The sequence below is a fragment of the Sciurus vulgaris genome, assembly GCF_902686455.1.
Source record: "Sciurus vulgaris genome assembly, contig: HiC_scaffold_178_arrow_ctg1, whole genome shotgun sequence".
In the NCBI taxonomy this organism is placed as follows: domain Eukaryota; kingdom Metazoa; phylum Chordata; class Mammalia; order Rodentia; family Sciuridae; genus Sciurus; species Sciurus vulgaris.
In genome coordinates this window covers 333471-352714 of record NW_027632875.1, presented here as the reverse complement: position 1 = coordinate 352714, position 19244 = coordinate 333471, and the positions used below count along the sequence as shown (strand labels likewise).

Sequence of the window (19244 nt, the reverse complement as noted above, 5' to 3'; positions counted from 1 at the left end):
GCATTGCATCATGGATGATCAATGAGATTGATTTCTAAAATGTTTACTCATCAATTTCATACATAATTTTACCTTAAGTCTTTGTTATTTAAAATATGCTTGTGTATTCTGAAGCACTTTCATGATTTGAATCTATTCATTTTACCAGTAATTCCTAGTGGAAACATTCAACCCTAGATGAAAGAATGTTTCATTTGATCAAAATGACATTTTGGTATTGGGAGTATGGCAGACTGCATTTTCTGACTCAATTTCCAATGGGAGAAATGAAATATTGGTTATTATGACACTCACACGCATGAAGGCACACACACGTACACACTCAACAGACATAGAAGCACACATGCTCAGACAGCATTTGAGTTGGTTATGGTGAAGTGCTTTTAATAAACCTGCATTCTCCAGCAATGGGAGGATACATATATGCTCAATACTTAGGAAATTATAGATTAAGGAAATAATTTTATATGTATATATATATGTATGTATATATATATATGTATATGTATATATATACACATAATAAATACACACACACACATATATATATATCCGTACCTCCCATGTGTGTGTGGGCATGCATCCCATCTGAAAAGAAAGGTTCAGTCTGGATCAATAAAAGTAACAACTGATGCTGCAGGAGCTGCAGTAACTGAGAAGAAATGTGGGGTAATAAGGTCTACAGCCACACCTGGTCCCCAAGGTAGTGACAAGGCCAAAACTAGTCTCTTCACTGCCACTTAGAGTCTAGTTACAAAATTGGAGTCTATTCACCTCAAATTTTCCATATAAAGAAAAAAGCATGAATGTAGCAAAAATATTTTTAGTTCATAAAACTAGAGGACAGGCAGCCCTTTGTCCCAGGACACACACATGGGAAACTGACACTGAGATGCTCACAGACACCACCGACCAGTGGGAGGAACACTTGGTTGACACCTGAAAACACACAGGGCTGGCACCGCCCACTGCCCAAGTCACACAGCAGGAATGACATGAGAGCCACTAATGGACAGGGGAAAGACTAGCTCCCCCTCTGCTGTCTGAGCCCTAAAGAGAGAACTTGCTGAACAAGGTCCACGGCCACCTCTCCACCCGAGTCTAGAGGAGCTGGTGCTCAGGTGCCACATCCTCCATGGTCATTGCCCAGCCTCCAGTGCCCATGGCACAGCAGGGAAGGAGTGGCCTCACTAACCAGGTGGGAGTCAGGGTTCTGGCTGCCCAAAGGCTGGAGGACCATGGTCAGGGATCCGGGGTGGAGAGGTGGGCTCTTGTCTTCACGCTCCTCGTTGCTGTGACAGGACACCATTTCAAGATCCCCAAACTGTGGTCACTGCACATGCTTGTCAACTATGAAAGAGGTGATGTGTGTCCAGCCTTTAAAAGAAAGCAAAGAAAAGTGAGAGGAAAATATGCACCATTATTAAGAATTAGTTTAAAATGTGTTTTTAAAAGTATATGTCAATGAAAGTTCTAGAAGGTGAGGCTCTGGCAGACCCAGGTCCTTTTCCGCAGCCATCCAACCCTAAGAATGATGGAGCATCTCTCTCAGCAGGTTTTCTGTTCCAAAGGGCATCAACCCCTGCAAACTTGGGGTATGGCAGCACCCCAGCCTGTGAGGAAGTTGGGGGTGCCTGACGATCCCTATGGATATGGAGGGGCGTGTCTGCTCCACACCCACCCAGGGAGCACACGACCAGCCCCGCAAACCTGGGGGACACCAGCTCAACCCCTCCAAGCAGTGGTGTGATTCTTGACCAGCCCCTCTTCAATGCCCACTCAAGACACCCAGCCCATCAGAGGTGACACCAGACTCACACCCCAGACTACTGGAGGCCCAATCATCTCTAGCACATTGTGTGCTCACACCCAAGGGGGTCACCTTCCTACACATGCCCTCTGGAGCCCACTGACACAGAGGTGATGAGAGGGGGACTGTCACATCATGGAAAGCCACCATGCTGCAGGCTCCTACCATGTCCTTGTCATTGGTTGAGGTGTCATAGTGCACAGGATTGTTGGCATGGACCTGCTTCAGTCTCTCAAGCAGGGTCTCCACCAAGGTCTCTCTATCCTTGAGCTTGATGATCTGGAAGGCTATCTTGTTCCTGATGCTGATGAGGATGGGGCTGGGCAGCAGACTGGTGTCCTCCATCTTCTCCATGCCCACTACCTGATGCAAAAGACAGCATGTGAAGGGGAGGTGCTGGGGAATGGAACTGACCAATTACATTCTGTACATGTTCCAATACAGATCAATGAATCCCACTGTTATGTATAATTGCAAGGCACTAATAAAAAGATTTGAATCACAGTAAGGACTGCAAAAAAGAAGGAAGGAAGGCCTCCACAAGCATGCTCAGAAGTTAATCTAACATGGAATAATGGCAACAAGGACCTGGTATAAAGGTTGAAAAGTGTGCAAGGGAGCATCAATCACAATCACCAAAAGGTAGAAGTAACCCAAGCTTCCATGCACAGATGAATGGATAAGGGAACTGTGGTTTAGGCAACCATGGAATATTATTCAGACTTCCAAAGGAAGGGAATTCTAACAGTTAAGAGGTGGATCAACATTAAGGATATTGTGTACTGGAAGAAACAAGTCACAAAATGACAATGCTGTAGGATTCCACTTACAAATTGGTTACAAGGTAAATTTGATACTATGCATAATTCCAAAATCAATTTTTTAGGTATGTAAGTCATCATGTTGATTTCTTGCTCCACTGATAATAATGCTTGAAAATGAAGGCATCAACTGCAGAAGAAGGGGATGGAGGTGGGAAATCATATGAGGAAAAACACTTGAGTTTCTAAATAATCAGGCTCAGGACCTATGCTATGAGAAATGAGACCCCAGAGGTCTTGATGTGTAACAGCTGTGGTACCCCCTCAGCTTGAATTGTGAGGCATGTACTTTTGAATGACAGCTTTATCAACAGTGTGGGGTTAGGGTATGTTGTTCTTACCTCACTTCTAGGCAACGTCGGTTGCTGTAGCAACAAGAGAAAAAAGGAAGGCTGAAGGGGTAATGCCATAATTCAGGCAACACTTCCCTCCTGGAGCCTGACCATCAGATGGCCCAAGTTGCTCTGGTTGGGATATAGTTGGAGTGCGTCCCCCGAATGTTCTTGTGTTGAAAGCTTGATCCCCAAAGGAGCAGCATTAAATGATGGTGGAACCTGAAGCGGTGAGGCCTAGTAGGGGATGGATGGGTCACTGGAAGAATAGCCCTCAGTAGGGATTATGGGACCTGGTTCGTTCCCACAACAGGAGTTGTTTCAAAGAATGGTCCCGCCCCATTCTCTGGCTTCCTGTCTTCACACATGATGTTTCAATCTACTCATGCTCCTGCCATGGGGACACTGTCCCCCACAACGCCCTCATTGGTGCTCACCCACCACCATGTTCTTGAGCTTCAGGACTGGGAGTTAATTAAGCCTTTTCTTCCTTTTTTTTGGTTAATAAGTAAACCTGACATCATGGATTTTGTTTTAGTAACAGAAAATGGACTCAACTACATGGGTTAAAAGATGAAAGGTACATCAAAGTGTGCATGGCAGGTCAAGCAGAGGGGAGAGGCAGGGTGTACAACCTGAGCAGAAGGACAACATTGTAGCAGCCATCTTCTCTGCTAGCAAAGCAGGTGGAGCTGTCAGAGGAAAACATGCATCCTGCAGTGTGGAACCGACTGAAGGGCATCCACAGGAGCAATTCACCACAGTGTGCAGCTTCTCCTTTCTTGGTAGCCTGAAAAAGATTTGAAACAGCTCCTTCTGTGCTTGGGTTTCAAGGTCCCTGGTGAGAGGTGGAGAGAGGTCAAGATATGGAAAATTCAACAGACACAAGATTGAAAAGAAAACACTTTTGAACTCGCTGGCACAATGTGATAGTTTAGTGACTGAAATTAAAAAATGTCATGCCCCTCCAGAGCCTGTGAGCCCCACGGTTCGTCCAGACATTCAGTTGACCTTCCAAGCAAGTGCAAGGAGCAGAGCCCGCTGTCCCCACCGGCAAGAAATTCATAAACTCATGAGCTCAAATAAGCACTCCATCCTGGTTTGAATAACTGAGAAGTACTCCAAAAATGGCAGCAAAGGCCATGTGTGGAGAAGTTACATGATAAGTGGGGGTGAGCATCAGTGAGACATGGGGAAGGTGGGGCCCTCGCACGCTGCTCATGGAAGGCCAAATGTCACTCTTACATTGGCAAACGTTGAAAGCGGACCTAGAACTGACATCCACTAACTGGCACACAAACACAACAACAGATTCATTGTCGAAGGTGGAAACTACCCCATGTACACCAGTTGATCAATGTACACACCAAATGTGGCACATCCCCTCAAGCAGGGTAGATAGTACTCAGCCATCAACAGAAAGTGTGCATGGACAGAGCTTGGAAACCTCAGGCTGAGTGAAAGGAGCCAGACACAAAGACCACAAGGTGCCAGGTTCATTTACATGAAATATCTGCACAGGAGGCTGACAGACAAAAATAAGGAGTGGCTGCTTATGAACGTGAGGCTTCTTTGGAGGGTAATAAAAGGTTCTGTGGCTGTGGTGATGACTGTGTGGTCCTGTGAATATTGTAAAACCTCAACTACCCATTGAAAGGCTTAACTGTTCAGATGTGAATAACCAAAAAGGAGCCTGACTTTTCTCCAGAGGAGCACCAGGGAGCCAGGGAAAGCCAAGTGCACTGCGCAAGTTCACACACTGAATCACACAAAATTTACTACATTCGTATATGAATATATGCCTGGTGTAGCTCCACATATTGGACAACCACAAGAAGGGAAGCTGTACTCCATGGATGTAGGACATGTCAAAGTACATATGATGGTCAAGTATATCTACAAAGAACAAAGAAAAAGAAGTTCAAATATTGCAATAATGGAAGGTGAGGTCCCTCAGGGGGACCACAAGGTTCCTGAGAGTCAACAATGCCCAATGTACTTAATTTAACTCTAAAAATGTTGCTGTCATTGCATTGAGAGTAGAATGGTGGAAATCAGAGGTCAGAGAGGTTGGCTTAGGGGCTCTGAGCCAGTGAGAGAAGGAGCAGGAATTCCAGAGTGCTGCCACAGAGCAAGTGACTACAGGTGCCAATCCCACACAGAATGCTTCAGACTGCTAGATGAAAGGATTTAGGGACCAGGAAACAAAAACAATGATCAGAGCCCCAAGAGTCTCTTTCATAAGGAAGAGATAAGTGCCATCCATCTTCCAAAGAACTATCACACATCAGAGGTGACCCAACGCCACATGGAGCTGAATTCAGGAAAAAATAAAAATGGAAACCTACAAAAGATCATTTCTTTCTTTTTTTTTGTGCCTTTTGTGGCAACATGTGATCAGTTTGAACTACATGCACACAGCTGGAAGGGACGAGAAGTCATTCTGAATACATGAAAACCCCAAACATTCTACTGTTCAAGGACCACCACTGAGAAAGATGCACCCCCACCAGACAGTCAGAAGAAAGTGCCTGTGTTAAGAAGGAAGAGATCTACTGTTTTCAATATGACTTTCTCTGTATTAGCACTGAACACTAGCCCTCATGGCTTTGAATGAATTCACTATAGGTTGAGTTGGCCTTATTCAAAATTCTTGGGACCAGAAGAGTTACAATTTTCAGAGTTTTTCAGATTTTACAAGATCTATGTAAACTTTAGCAGTTGAGCTAATTCAAAGAATTTAAATAAAAACTGCTCCAAAATTTGGTTACAAAACAAGAGTTTCAGATGCTGAAGTACTAAACTGCCTCATGAGCAAAGGCATTATAGCTATGGTTTACTCATCTCTTTGGATATTTAAAAAAAAAAGTCAATCAAAAAAAAACAACAAAATACAGGAATGTTAAAAAAGATAAACAATTTTAAAGTAAAAGACTAAGAATGTTTTTAAAATTAAACATAGGATTATATGATTTGGCTATTCCACTTCTGGGTAAAAATACTGGATAGAATCAAAAGCAGGTGTCAGAGAAATTAGTGTGCCCGCTTCACAACAGCATTGTTCACAATAGCCAGAAGATGAAAGCAAACTAAGCGTGCACGGACAGACAAATGGATAAACACAGTGGGGTATGTACATATGATGGATTATGATTCAACTCTAAAAAGGAAGGACATTCTGACACATGCTGTAACAGAGATGAACATTGATGACATTATATTAAGTGAAATAAGCCCAAGGCAAAACATTGAGTGTTGTCTACTTATGTGAAGGATCCAGCTGATTCCACAGAGACAGAGCATGGTGGTTGTCAGGCAAGGTTGAACAGGGTGGTAGTGTCTAGTAGGTAGACTTTTAGTTTAATCAAGTCTGAAGAGTTCTGGAATGGGCAGTGAGGATGGTCATGTATCAGTGTGAACATACTTAATGCCACTGAACTGCGTGCCTGAAAATGGTGAGGTCTGTGTTATATGAATTTCACAGTAAAGAAAAAAAACTGTTTAATAACTAGTAGTATTTGATCAATTCTGATTCTGTAAGCATGTCAAAAATTGAATCCAGGACAGTATTCTGTGGTCCCTCATAGGATCTTTCATAACGGTTTACCTTGACATCAAAGCTGTGGTTAGTTACCCAGTTATGATCTGCAAACCTGAAATCAAAGTCCAGCTCAAACACCCGGTTTGAACTTCAGATGATTAAGTTGAATTCCTTAGTGACATTGCAAGCAACTACCCTGACAGTCTCCATGACCGGTGTTGCCATGGGCCAAATTATACAAAATACTGACTTACTGTATTGATGACCAAGGTATCGAAATCAGTTTGGCTGCCCTGAAACATTTTCTACCATGTGATTTAAGATGAAAAGATGAGGACTTGGTGTAGCTCCGTGGTAGAGCCCTGGTCTCGCACGCATAAGGACCTGGGTTCAACCTCAGTACCACCAGAGAACCAAAAAAAGGAGGTTTCTATACAAATACCATGCCATTTTATGAAAGAAACTTGAGCATTCATGGGGTTTGCTATGCACACAGGCCCTCAAACCAATGCCCAGGGACACAGCAAAGACCTCACAACCAAATTGTGCTAAGCAAAGCACATGAAAATGTCAAGCAGCTGAGGGATACCAGGGGACTGAAGATCTACCTCTTGGTGATCTGGCTTGGCTCCTGCACATCTGGCTCCAGACCTCATTATCCAGCAGCCTCCACAGCATCACATCTACCAGCTGCTCCATGATCTTCAAGACCGCATCCAGGATCAGAAACATGGAGGAGTCATGCTCCTTATTCTGCGTGGTGATCTGGATGGTGTCTGCCACAAAGATGTTGGCTGTCCTTTCCAATTTCTGGATATCAACCCAAGGGATTACAAGTTGAACTCAAAGAGAAAAGATGCAAATTCAGATCCCCCATAAAGTGGGAGCCAAACTTCAAACATCAGCAAATAACAATCCAAAGTTCTATTTGTTTCTTTTAAGCTAAAATGCAAAAGTCTCAAAGCCTGTGCAGGGGAAGGGGACACAACTGCCTGACAGCTGCTGGTGAAAGCCAACTCATGGGCCAAGGGTTTTCTTAAAGATTAAAGTGTCATCTCCCAGGTTGCTGGCTACTGCATACTTTCAAGGATCATCATTTTGCCATCCAACAGCATACATCTTCAAGAATATTTCAACACTCATGCAAAAGTTTCTGAATCACACAAAATCTACTTTCAAAAACAGCACTCACACATCAAGGTAGAGGAAAAAAGGAGTGTGCAAGAGGGTTATTCATTTCTTGTTCACAGAAGCGGGCTGAGCATCGAGTCTGTGTCACATGACTCTTATTATGCTTAGAAGAAACTTCAAGCAGATTCTATGAACTGCTAAGGTAATACAGTACAGTCAGGTACAGCATATGTGCACCTCCCAGCTACCTGCAAGCCTGAGGCAGGTGGGTATCTTGATCCCAGGGTTTTAGGTCCAGCCTGGGCAACAAAGCAAGACTTTCACTTTAGAAAAAGAAAGCAGGTGCTGGGACATAGCAGATCACTTGCCTAGCATGTGTGAAGCCCTGGGTTCGGTTCTCAGCACTGCCATAAAGACAGCCAGGTGCTGTGGCACATGCCTTTAGTGCCAGTGACCCAGGAGGCTGGAGGATCCTTCCTTGCTAGGGAGGTAACTTAGCTAGTCCTTGTCTCAAAAAGCAAGGTTGGGGTGGGGGGCGGGGCTCAACTGGCTTCAATCCTCAGTAATACTGCTACTAATAAAGATAATGTAAAATAGTGCAGGTGATACATTTTTAAACAAACATGCTAGTCCCAGATTTTTTTTGGGGGGTGTACCAGGGATTAAAGTGAGGGGAACTTGGCTCCTGTGTCTCATCCTCAGCCCAATTTTGTATTTTATTTAGAGACAGGTCTCACCGAGTTGCTTAGTGCCTTGCCTTTGCTGAGGCTGCTTTTCAACTTGCTATCCTTTAGTCTCAGTCTCCTGGGATACTGGAATTACAGGCTTGTGCCACAATACGCATCTGAGAATTACTGTGGATACAGTGATAGGCAGTAGGTTAATTCAGAGGAAAAGGGGAGAATATAAAGTCATATCTGTTAGCCGATCCATCATACAGATAACAAGTGGAAAAACATGATCGAATATTAGCAATAATTAATTTTTTCCAAATATAATATCATCATCCTAACACAATTAGATTTAGTGACAATCCTTAGTGTCCCAAATGAAATCATTTCCTTTTCACGTCACAGAATGAATGTGATATTGTAACATTTCCTTCTACTTATTTAGCAATAGCATTTTCAATGCCTTTAGGATTGTAAATAGCCTCATTTCTATGTCAGGCCTGGGACTACTCTTTTCCAGCTATTTGAGCTCTTCCACCCACACTAGTTTGGTCTACACTGCCAACTTGAGTTCATTAAGTGACTGCTGTGTGAAGAGCCCTGCATTTAAGCAGCACAAACAGGAAAAACTAACCCACAAGCAAATAAGCAACACCAACTTGACGGAACCCAGTCCAGAAACAGACATGGTGTACATTATATGGGGAGAAGGAAGGCGTGGTGGACGTGACCAATCTGAACTGGGTTTTGAAGGATAAACAGGTCTTTCTAAAGAGGCTAAGGACAAAAGGAAAAGCTCGGTGTTCATTTGGAAAAGCATTTCAGAAAGAAGGAAAAGAAGGACGGCCAAGCTTAGGCTGGAGCCCATTCCAAGCGAGGACAGCAGAGGACTGGGCACACAGGGTGGGGTGCTGAAACAGAAAGAGAAGACAGCATGTGCAGGAGGCTGGCTGCAGCAGACATTCAAGAGGAGGCCTCCCACTGGCTGTACTTGGAGAATAAATGAAGAAAACCACACATATGAGTGCATCTCCCGTGCCACCCAGCATAGGCTCTTGAAATGGCTTCTTAAAGTGCTTTCAATGGAAATGGCATTTTTTTGTTTGTGTGTGGTACTGGGGAACAAACTCAGGGCCCTGTGCTTGTGAGGCAAGCACACTACCAGCTGAGCTATCTCCCCAGCCCGGCAATGTCTTTTGAAACCTTGAACACACAACTGACATGTGTGGCCTTCCTTGCCTTTCCCTGTGGGAATGTCAATACTGAGGGCAGTGCCCACTGTTGGTGCATTGTCCATCAGTTCTTTCTGGATCTCAAGTGGACCCATGTAAAGCATTCTGCATAGTCAACACTCATGACCATCAGAGATGGGTGTTTTCAAAGATGTCCTTCTGCATTAAGAAGCAGAAGTATATGCTACTCCTTTAGTAATATTCACCCATGAGATATGATACTGTACCTTCAACATGATCTATGGTAGTAAAAGGTCTTGAGTAGCTATTTGAACAAACTACACAGATATGCTCCCAAAAATAGCAGAAACATGAATTGTGTCCAAGAAATAAAAAAGTAAATAAATAAAAATCAATCTTCTTCATTGTAGCACATATAATTAATTAAACTTAATTATCTGCACAAATCATTTGGAAACTAATCCAGTATCACCTGCTGTCATCTCAACCACCCAATTAAATCTTTTGCTGTGGGATTTAACCTTTTATGGCTTCTCTCAGGAGCCATGCCAATTAACCCCAGGGCCAACTTTATTTTGAAGGACCAAATCTCTGCAGATGCCAGCACTGGCCTCACTTGACTTCCTTGCCCGCAAGAAGGGGTAGAAGCAGAGGCAGTTGATGCTGATGTACAGGGCACCCGGCCCTTACAGGAGCAGCAAGGGTAGTAGATGACCACCTTCTCTGCCTCAGGGAGGACGAACCTGGCCTCCAATGTCACCAACACTTTTTGAAACTTCTTGGGCTCCCCTTCCTGACCAGCAAGCCTATTATTGCTCTCCTAAGCAATTAGACTCTGATGCACAAGAGACAGGGCTTTCATCCAGGGAGCTGGGCAAAGGGAAGGAAGAGAGCACAAGGGACAGGAAGCAGGAAGGACAGATGCACCCAGGCACTTGAGGAATCTCTGCTGCTTCCACGACAACCACCCCTGTCTGCTGCCCAGAAGAAGCCACAGCCAGAGGTGGGGGAATAAAGTCAGGGATCAATTAACCATCACAAGGTTTCAAAACACAAGGGCAAGTCTCTCAGTCACTGACCATGAAGCTGTGGCTGAATCAGCTGACTTCTAAGGTTTTGAGAATTTTAATTCAGAATTATAATCCAAATCCTCCCTACACTGATGCTACAGTTTGGATCTTCACTGCCTCCCCAAGGCCCATGTGTTAAAGGCCTGATTCCCAGCTAGTGTATTGGGAGGTGATGGAACTGCACAACTTGGGTTCTGGCAAGAGATCCTTGGGTCACTGGGGGCGTGCCCTTGAAGCCCACACTGGGACCCCAGCCCTTTCCTCTCTGTTCCCTGGCTCACCATGAGGTGAACACTTTTGCTCTGCCATAAGCCGCTGCCATGATGTGCTGTCCATCACAGGATCACGAGCAAGGGGGCCGACCAGTCATGGACTGGAGCCTCCAGAACGGGAGCCAAACCAACCTTCCCTAAGTCAGTCATCTCAGATATTTGTGACAGGGATGGAACTTGTGAGCCTTCAGAATGGCCCACTCCTATCTGACAAAGGCTGGTGCTCAAGCTGACTCCTGTGTGTGAGGACAATGCTGAGACCTCTGCCTTGAAGGAATTGTGAGATCCCTCAGAATCCACCCTGCTTAATCCCATCTCCAGAGAATATTGAGGGTGAAATCATGAATCGCCTGACAGGGAGCACACTAGCCCCTAATGACAGAGAGGGCTGCTCTTGCAGGAGCCAGTGTGGCATGCAGTTCCAAATCCTGCACTGGGTTTGCCCAGAGGGAAGGCTGGTGTCTGAGGTATTTAGCAGAGGCTGCCATACAAAACAATGGGAACCAGCTACACTACCAATAGGAAGCTATTTCTCAAAGCTCTGGGTCAGTAAACATCAGTCTCTTGAGATAGCATCAGCAGAGTGGGTTTGTTTGTGGTCCTCTGTCCTGGGCTTGTAGACAGCTGACTTCTCCCTGTGTCTTCTCACACTCATGACAGATTTTCTCTTTTCATAAGGGCATCAGTAAGATGGGACTGGCATCCGCTCTAAGGCTGCATTGTAAATTGGTCACTTCTTTGAAAATCTTCTATCCAAATATTCACATTCTGAGGTACTGGAGACTGTGTCAAACTCAGTAAGGCTACATGGTACAGAGAACCAGGAAATCTTAAAATCTTCACTATCAGCATTCACATTGGAACCCAAACAATTATCCCAAAGTGCAGTTGATTGGATTTCCCAGAAATAGAATGCTTGTCATTTTACATGCAGAAAATTATACTGAGCCTCAGAATGTATCCCTGAGCTGGGTGCTGTGGCTCACATATATAATTCCAGCAATTGAGGAAGTGGAGACAGGAGGGTCTCAAGTTCAAAACCAGTCTCAGCAACTTAGCAAGGCCCCAAGTGACTTAATGAGACCCTTTCAAAATAAAAAATAAAAATAGATGGGGCTATAGCTCCATGGTAAATCACCCCTGGGTTAAATCCCCAGTACCAAAAATAAATAAATACATAAAAAGACCCCTGAGAAAGAAACAGTGAAAGTGGACCCAGAACTACGTGCAGCAAGGTGGCCCATCATCTGAGCAATGCAGTCAGTCCCTTGGACAACACTTTCAAGTCCAGAGGTTGAGGGTCTCCAGAGCTGGGAGTGGGGGCTGAAGTTAGATGCAGGAAATCCCAAGTTCGCACAGTGATGGGAAAGTAAGAGCAATATAAGACGTGTTTCAGTGAGCGTCCCTGAGCTAGACTGCTGCATTAGAATTGCCAAGGAGAATATCATGCTAAGTGAAATAAGCCAGTCCCAAAAAGCCAAAGGCTGAATGTTTTCCCTGATAAGTGGATGATGATACATAATGGGGGCGGAGGAAAATGGAGGAACTTTAGATTACATAGAGGGAAATGAGGGGGGGAGCAGAGGTATGAAAGATGGTGGACTGAGACAGATATCATTACCCTATGTACATGCATGATTTCATGAATGGTGTGAGTCTACATTGTGTACAACCATAGAAATGAAAAGTTGTACCCCATTTGTGTGCAATGAATCAAAATGCAGTCTGTAAAAATAAATGTTTTTTAAAAATTCTAGCATTTTTCTCAATTTTCTGCAGATTCTGATCACTTGATCTATTCTAGGCTTCATTTTACAATGTTGCATAACTATGTTCTGCCTCTGAAATAATACTTGTATTTTTCGGAAGCCCTTAACAGCATCCACTCAAAGGTTTTGGCAATGAAGACATGGTAGCTATTTGGGATTAATGTAGCTCTATCAAGAAGGAAGACTGGCACATCCTTATTGATGTTGAGAAAGAAACCATTTATGCCCCAACCCCCAGCTTCATATTAACATGACTATACTACTGTTGTCCTCTCTTCAACAATGTAATTTTTTCTTTGAGGAAATTCTTGCCCAAGAAGACAAATATTGCAAATGATGTTCATCCTGAAGATCCATCAAATCTCCAATAAAGAAAAAAAAATCAATAAATAAGCTTATGCCCTAAGACTTTTTGAACACATCCCTTCAAAATTGTCCACTAATCCTAATCCCAATCCTAATCATGCTCCCCACACTGGAAGACTTAAAAGTAGACTTCGAATCTAGTGACATCTCACCTTTGTCCTTTCTCACTTTTAAGGATGTGAAGACTCTGTCCAAAAGAGTGTTTGTCCTCCTTGACTGACGAGAAACTTGGCTTTGTCTCAGGTGTTGGGTGATGTTTAGGAATCCTGTTTGCCAACACGAACAGCTGCTCAGCTGTAAATATAAGTCCAGGTGAATATAACCCATATGTATTAGGTGACTTCTGTCTATAAAGCATTGAGAGCTGCAGTGGAGGAGGCTCTCATCTTGGGATGTGGCTGCTGTTCTTTCAATCCCTGCAAACCAATGATGCAAAATAAAGCACATAAGTTTCAAAATCAAGTAATATTATCAGGTAGTTTTAAAAGAAGTTGATTCTAAGTAGGACATCTCAGAGCTTCATGTCCTGCAGTGAGAACAGATCAGGATTAAGTGACCTCTTGGATGCTTTGAGAATTGCAGATGAAACAGGTCAATGTGATTGGCAGTAGGCTTTGCTGAAGAGGTTGCTAAAGGTTGGGTAAGGCTCATTGGAAATGGATACATTTTCCACAATGTTTCCATGCAGAGGCTGACATTTGTTTTCTTGTTGCAGCCCCTTCCAATCTGTTCCAAGCTCATACACAAGTTGTGGGCTCAGCGTGTGGAAAGCACTCTGTTCAGAGGCAGTGATCCAGTTCTCCCCAGCACCACCTGATACAGTGGGATGGGCCTGCCAAGTGAGGTGGTCCAGAAAGAGAACAGACCCCCCCATGTCTCGCCCCCCCACTCAATAGGAGGCGCACGGAGGATGCAAAGGTCAATGACTCTTGATGGACAGCCAGGAAGGAACATCAAGGTTAGACACCAGCTCTCCTGTTACCTTCAGTGTAGACCATCTGTATTAAATACAAGCTTGGGGAGGGGTTTAGCTTTGATAAACTCCAAGGGTTCTTTCAGCTCTGATCCTGCACAGCTCAATGTCTTCTAGCTGGGCTGTGTCTTCTGAGGGGTAAGAAAGAGGAGATAAAGAATCTCCAGACTTTAGGGACTGGGGTTGTGGCTCAGGGGTACAGTGCTTGCCTTGCCTGTGTGAGGCACTGGGTTTGATCATCAGCACCACATAAAACTAAATAAAATAAAGGCATTGTGTCCAAGTAAAAACAAAATAATTTTTAAAAACTTATTTTAAAAACTGAATCTCCAATTCCATATACATACTGATTGCTTTTGGAAGAGTTTTCAGCAAAATAAATCCCAGCTTCAAACATGCCACCTACATATGCATGCCTTTCATCAAAACCTTTATGGATAATTGCATTCACAAAGGGAGACCCATGAAATAGCATTCTTTCATTTGCGTGGTTGTGGTTTTCTTCAGAAACTTCTTTTCTCCAGTGAGTGTATCGTTTCCATAGTTTCTTGTTACAAACCTTCTGAATCTTGAGACTATCACATCTGTTGAAGATGCCACCTGCATGACCTCCACCTCTGTGCCCTTGGACTGTACTTTGCATCTCTTCCTCCACAGCCTGAAACTCTTGATCATCAGGAGACAGATCTATGAGAATTGTTCCACTACCAGAGTTGTTCTAAGTTAAATATGGGTTAAGACCTTGTTGTCCAGAGATAAGTCTTTCAACTCTTTTAATTAGTGTCTATGTCCATAAGCATTGATTCCAATCTCCTTTAGCTCCTTGTGCCCTATGTCAACCAATACATCCAAAGTGCTCTGTTCTCTCTCAAATATAGCCATTAGGTGCTCAATTCCAAGATTCCTTACAAATTGAGTTATGCTAAAATCTACTCCTGGAACTTCCTTTCTCTCCAAACTGGAAGCACCCTCTCTTCCACTTGAACTAACTACTGAAGACAGTTCAGAAAAACTCCCAGATGAGTTGTCAAGACTGCTGGCTGCAGAAAGGCTTGATGGGCTGGATGGACCTGAAGACAGAGCATCTGCAGTGGCTCCTGGGCTTCTCGCACCATTGAGCACTTGAGTTTGTAGCATGAGGGAAGAGCAGAAGGGGGCATGGCTGCTGTTAAGTAGGGCACTAACATCATCTGTTGAAACTAAATATAAAGGTGTTTGTCCTTCCTGATTTTTAAGAGTAGGATCAGCTCCATGGGTCGACAATAAAGCACAAAGCTGTGTTCATCCCTTTTTGGGACGCTTCATGCAAAGGTGTGAAAGCCCATTCATCCATGGCATTGACACATGCACTATACTTTATTAATAAAGCTGCTACATCTACATGTCCATAAGATGTTGCATTATGTAAGGGAATAAGTCCTCCTTTGTCTTGGGCATTCACATAAGCTCCACATTATAATAAATACTCTGCAACTTCTAAATTATTATAACCAGCTACTAAATGTAGGGGTGTAGAATGTCGGCCTTAGGTATCACGGCAATTTACATTATCAGGAGAAGACAACTTCTTCACTCTGGCTAAACAACCTTTCTTGGCAGCATCAAGCAAAGCTGCATCTCTTTGAAGCAGATCTTGAATATCTGTATCTCCATCTTTAACAAGATCAAAAGGAGTATTCCCATCCCTATTTTTCTTTGTAGGGTCTACACCATGCTAGAGCAGAAGTTTGCAAATTTCATATTTTCCTTTTCCTGCAGCTTCATGTAAAGTTGCAAATTTCCATAAATCAGCTACATTAACTACTGCTCCATGCTTAACAAGAAGTTATGCAACTTCATAATGTCCATAAGAACATGCATTTTGCAAATGTAAAAGGCCCCCTTTATCATTAGCATGCACATCAGCTCCATGCTGAAGCAGATATTCCACCAGGCACCCTGTTATACCCTACTGCAAAATGGAGTGATGTAGACACATCCTTCAATACCTCTATAGTTGGCACTCTGAACAGTATACAGTTTTTTTACAGTTTCTACATCTCCAGCCTTTGCAGCTTCCAACAACTGTTCGTCTGCCTTTGAATTCTCTAAGGGATACCCTCTTGAAGCAGTTGTTGTACATTTTCATTTCCCATCCTCAAGACAGTAAATCCCTGAAGGGATATGATGTTAGGATCACATCCATAGCTCAGGAGTAGGCGGCAAGTTTATAGATGGCCACAATGTGCAGCTCTGTGCAGAGACGTCTGACCAAGATTATGGAGAGCATTCACCTTTGCTTCATGTTTCACCACTACTTTGACAACATCCTTATGAGCTTTGTCAGATGCCACATGCAGAGGAGTCAAGAATTCTTTAGTCTTGTCATTTATGTTTGCTCCTTTTCTTAGCAACAGTTCACATATTTGCTTTCTTTTGGGATATGGAGATACAGCAGCACAATGCAATGCTGTTTCATGTGTCTGAGAATGCTTGGAATTCACCATTACAGAGAGATGTTTTTTGATTCGTGTCACATCAGCTTCTTGAATAGCCTGCAGTAATGAGTGACCTTTAAATTCATATGATTATCTTTCTTTTAACTGTGGTGTGGGAGCCAAGCCAATAGCACATTTATTGTGACAATTCAGTAGTGTTGGATCTGCAGCGTAACTTAGGAGAAGAGAACACACTTCAGTCCTATTCTTGGAAGCTGCCTCATGAAGAGAAGTGAACTGCCACAAATCCATTGCATTTTCACAGGCACCATGCTTGACCAGAAGTTGTTACTTCATAATGACCATAAGAACAGGCATTGTGTAACGGCACCAAATCACCTTTATCTTTAACATGAACATCAGCTCCATGTTGCAATAACAGTTGTACAATCTTTACTCTGTTGTATCCTGCTGCCAAATGCAGTGGAGCCATCACTTACATGAGAGTTGACATTTAATGGTGTAAGAAGAGACACAATTTTTTCTTCATTGCCACTCCTTGCACTTTCCAAAAGTTCATCTTTCTTATATTCACCAGTCAGCACTGCTTTTGCAGACAGGTCTGCTAAATCCAATGCTGTCCTTCCAACTGTGTTTTGGATGGTTGGCTCAGCTCCATGTTGTAAGAGCACAATGCAAACATCAATCTTTCCTTTAATTGCTGCTTCATGTAGAGGAGTATAATTCCAATTATCTCGAACATTTGGATCTGTGCCATGTTGCAAAAGGAGATTGACTACTTCAGCATGACCAGAAGAACATGTATTATGAAGAGGAATAAGTCCACCATCACCACGTGCTTGGACATTTGCACCATTCTGAAGCAAATACTCAGCTACATCTTTCCACCCAAAGCCTGCGGCAAAGTGGAGCAGGGTGGTCACGGCTGTTCAGTTTCTCGGGCGTCACCAGCCTCTTTGACTCGCTCCATGTCCCTACTGCAGCACACTTTGAAAAGCTCGTGAGTGGCCCACTCCACGGCCTCAGCTAGCGTGCAGGGCTTGGCGGCGGTGCGACATGATCCTGGCCACTGCCACCAGTAGCAGCGCTAGCAATGGCAGCAAGAGCCCTGGACCTGGGAGCAGGAGGGTGAGGCCCCCTGGAGGAGACCAGGAGGGCCTGGGCCCCTGGGCTCCCTACTGTCACCAGACTCCGCTCAGTACCATGGCCGTGCCGCCTTGCACCCGTAGCACCAGTTGGTGCTCCCTGGCTGCCCCACAGCAGCCGCAGCGTCTAGAACCAGCTGTCGGGGTCCTGAAGCAACACCGCAGCTGAGGCTGGCAAGGCCGCTCCTGCCCGCCTGCCGCAGTCCTGGCCCAGGTCCTCATTCAGTCACTGGTGGACCCAGTGTAAATGGCCTAGCATGAGCTGAGTATGTCACTTACAGAGAATAGGTTTATCCTGAATATTTAATTACCTTCCAGATTGTGAGGCCTGAAGGTGTGGCTGATGGATAAACAGTTGTTTGGGGAAGGAAACAATTCCACTGAACCCGAAATCACTGAAGCAGCTGGTGACCTCTAAGCTCTTCTCCTTTGCTGAAAAAAATTCATCAGTTTACAAATTTTTTCATATGTATTGCTCATCTGTACTTCATCTTGTATTATACTGATCGAGTTATCTTTATGTTTGATTCCAGAGGCTATGTTGAGTTGTTAGTAGAAACTTAGTTGGGAAAGATTAATTTATCAGATTTAATTTGGTGATGAAAGCATTTCTCTCTCAGTAGATATCTTCCTCTTTAAGAATGTTATGTATACTCTGGGGATTTTATTCGTGATGCCTTCATATGTGTAAGACACACATTCCAAAGAGCTCTTAAATATCTTAGGTCACTATTAAAGAAGCTTCTTTTCTGGCCTCAAACTCTAGGTTTTACTTAGGAAATTTTTCTAATGTCATTCTGTGACAATTAGAGCAAGTGCTCCTGTTTTTTTTTTTTTATAGAGAGGTTAGATCTTGCTTTTGAAGAATTATGGTATTTTTTTCATGGAATGTCAATAAGAAATTAAATTTAAAGGTTGGGAAAAGTAATTCTGGATAATTGCCCATTGTTTCTAATTACCTTAAATCTAAGGGAGGGGAGATAGCAAATTGGAGTGAGTAATTTTTTATCCTATGTGTTTTTTTTTTTTCTGCTCTTTTTTTCTTGATCTTGTATTTTTAGCCAATCTATACACCATGGTAAACTGAACCCACAACCATGAATGTAGGTGTCTCAGTCTTTCCTTGGCCCCTGAATGGGCAAGTGCAGTGAGACAGATGCTTTCTGATCCTGGGTTACCTCTCCTTGATGCAATGCTTCATTGGAAATATTCTTTCCTTTGTGCATCATGTGGTGATCAGTTTGGCAGCTGTGGAGGGGATTGCTATTCCATAAAATGCCATTCCTGTTTTCTGAAGTAAAACTATCTTTTTTCCAGAAACATACATTATGACATGGCATTCTATTTTACCTGTTCACTCTAGTTGCCTCAGAAGTCAAGGAAAGATTTTTATCCACCTCGGTCTTTATAAACGTTCCATTTCACTCTCTGTATCATTTCACTTTTATTTGATATTTTATTCAGTCTTTAAATTAACTGACCTTTACAGTAACCTGTATGTAAAATGCTAGAAAGTCATGATTCTTGTTCTGAATTAGAGTCAAAGTAATTACATTTGTGGAATTGTTTCTGTGATATAAATTGTGATTATTATTTAAGAGGCCAAATCCTGACCTTGAAATGCCTTTATACAACTCTCTACTAATTGCAAATATGATTCTAAAATCATTTCTAAGAATACAAATGGAGTATGTCAAATTTCATACACATTT

General features: G+C 43.3%; 1 protein-coding gene and 1 pseudogene across 8 annotated transcripts; both read right to left on the bottom strand.

Moving 5' to 3' along the window:
• Positions 1-1328: 1328 nt before the first annotated feature.
• Positions 1329-7710, bottom strand: LOC306652350 (TBC1 domain family member 8-like). Of its 7 annotated transcripts, none has more exons than XM_079125301.1 (3): positions 7113-7475; positions 1976-2173; positions 1329-1377 (listed from the first exon to the last, which is right to left on the bottom strand). In XM_079125301.1, the coding sequence occupies exons 1-3, from the start codon at positions 7158-7160 to the stop codon at positions 1351-1353; spliced, it is 273 nt and encodes a 90-aa protein (XP_078981427.1). In that variant the 5' UTR covers positions 7161-7475; the 3' UTR covers positions 1329-1350. The 7 variants fall into 7 exon arrangements, 1 of the variants encoding a protein (XP_078981427.1); XR_013761374.1 differs by lacking the exon at positions 1329-1377 and adding an exon at positions 3596-3801 and having other exon boundaries at positions 1774-2173; positions 7113-7476; XR_013761375.1 differs by lacking the exon at positions 1329-1377 and adding an exon at positions 3599-3801 and having other exon boundaries at positions 1774-2173; positions 7113-7476.
• A 5858-nt stretch (positions 7711-13568) lies between these two features.
• Positions 13569-17754, bottom strand: LOC306652337 (poly [ADP-ribose] polymerase tankyrase-2-like; annotated as a pseudogene). The gene is made up of 3 exons: positions 17590-17754; positions 14272-17474; positions 13569-13808 (listed from the first exon to the last, which is right to left on the bottom strand). The product of its transcript is annotated as a poly [ADP-ribose] polymerase tankyrase-2-like (transcript).
• Between the last annotated feature and the right edge of the window lie 1490 nt (positions 17755-19244).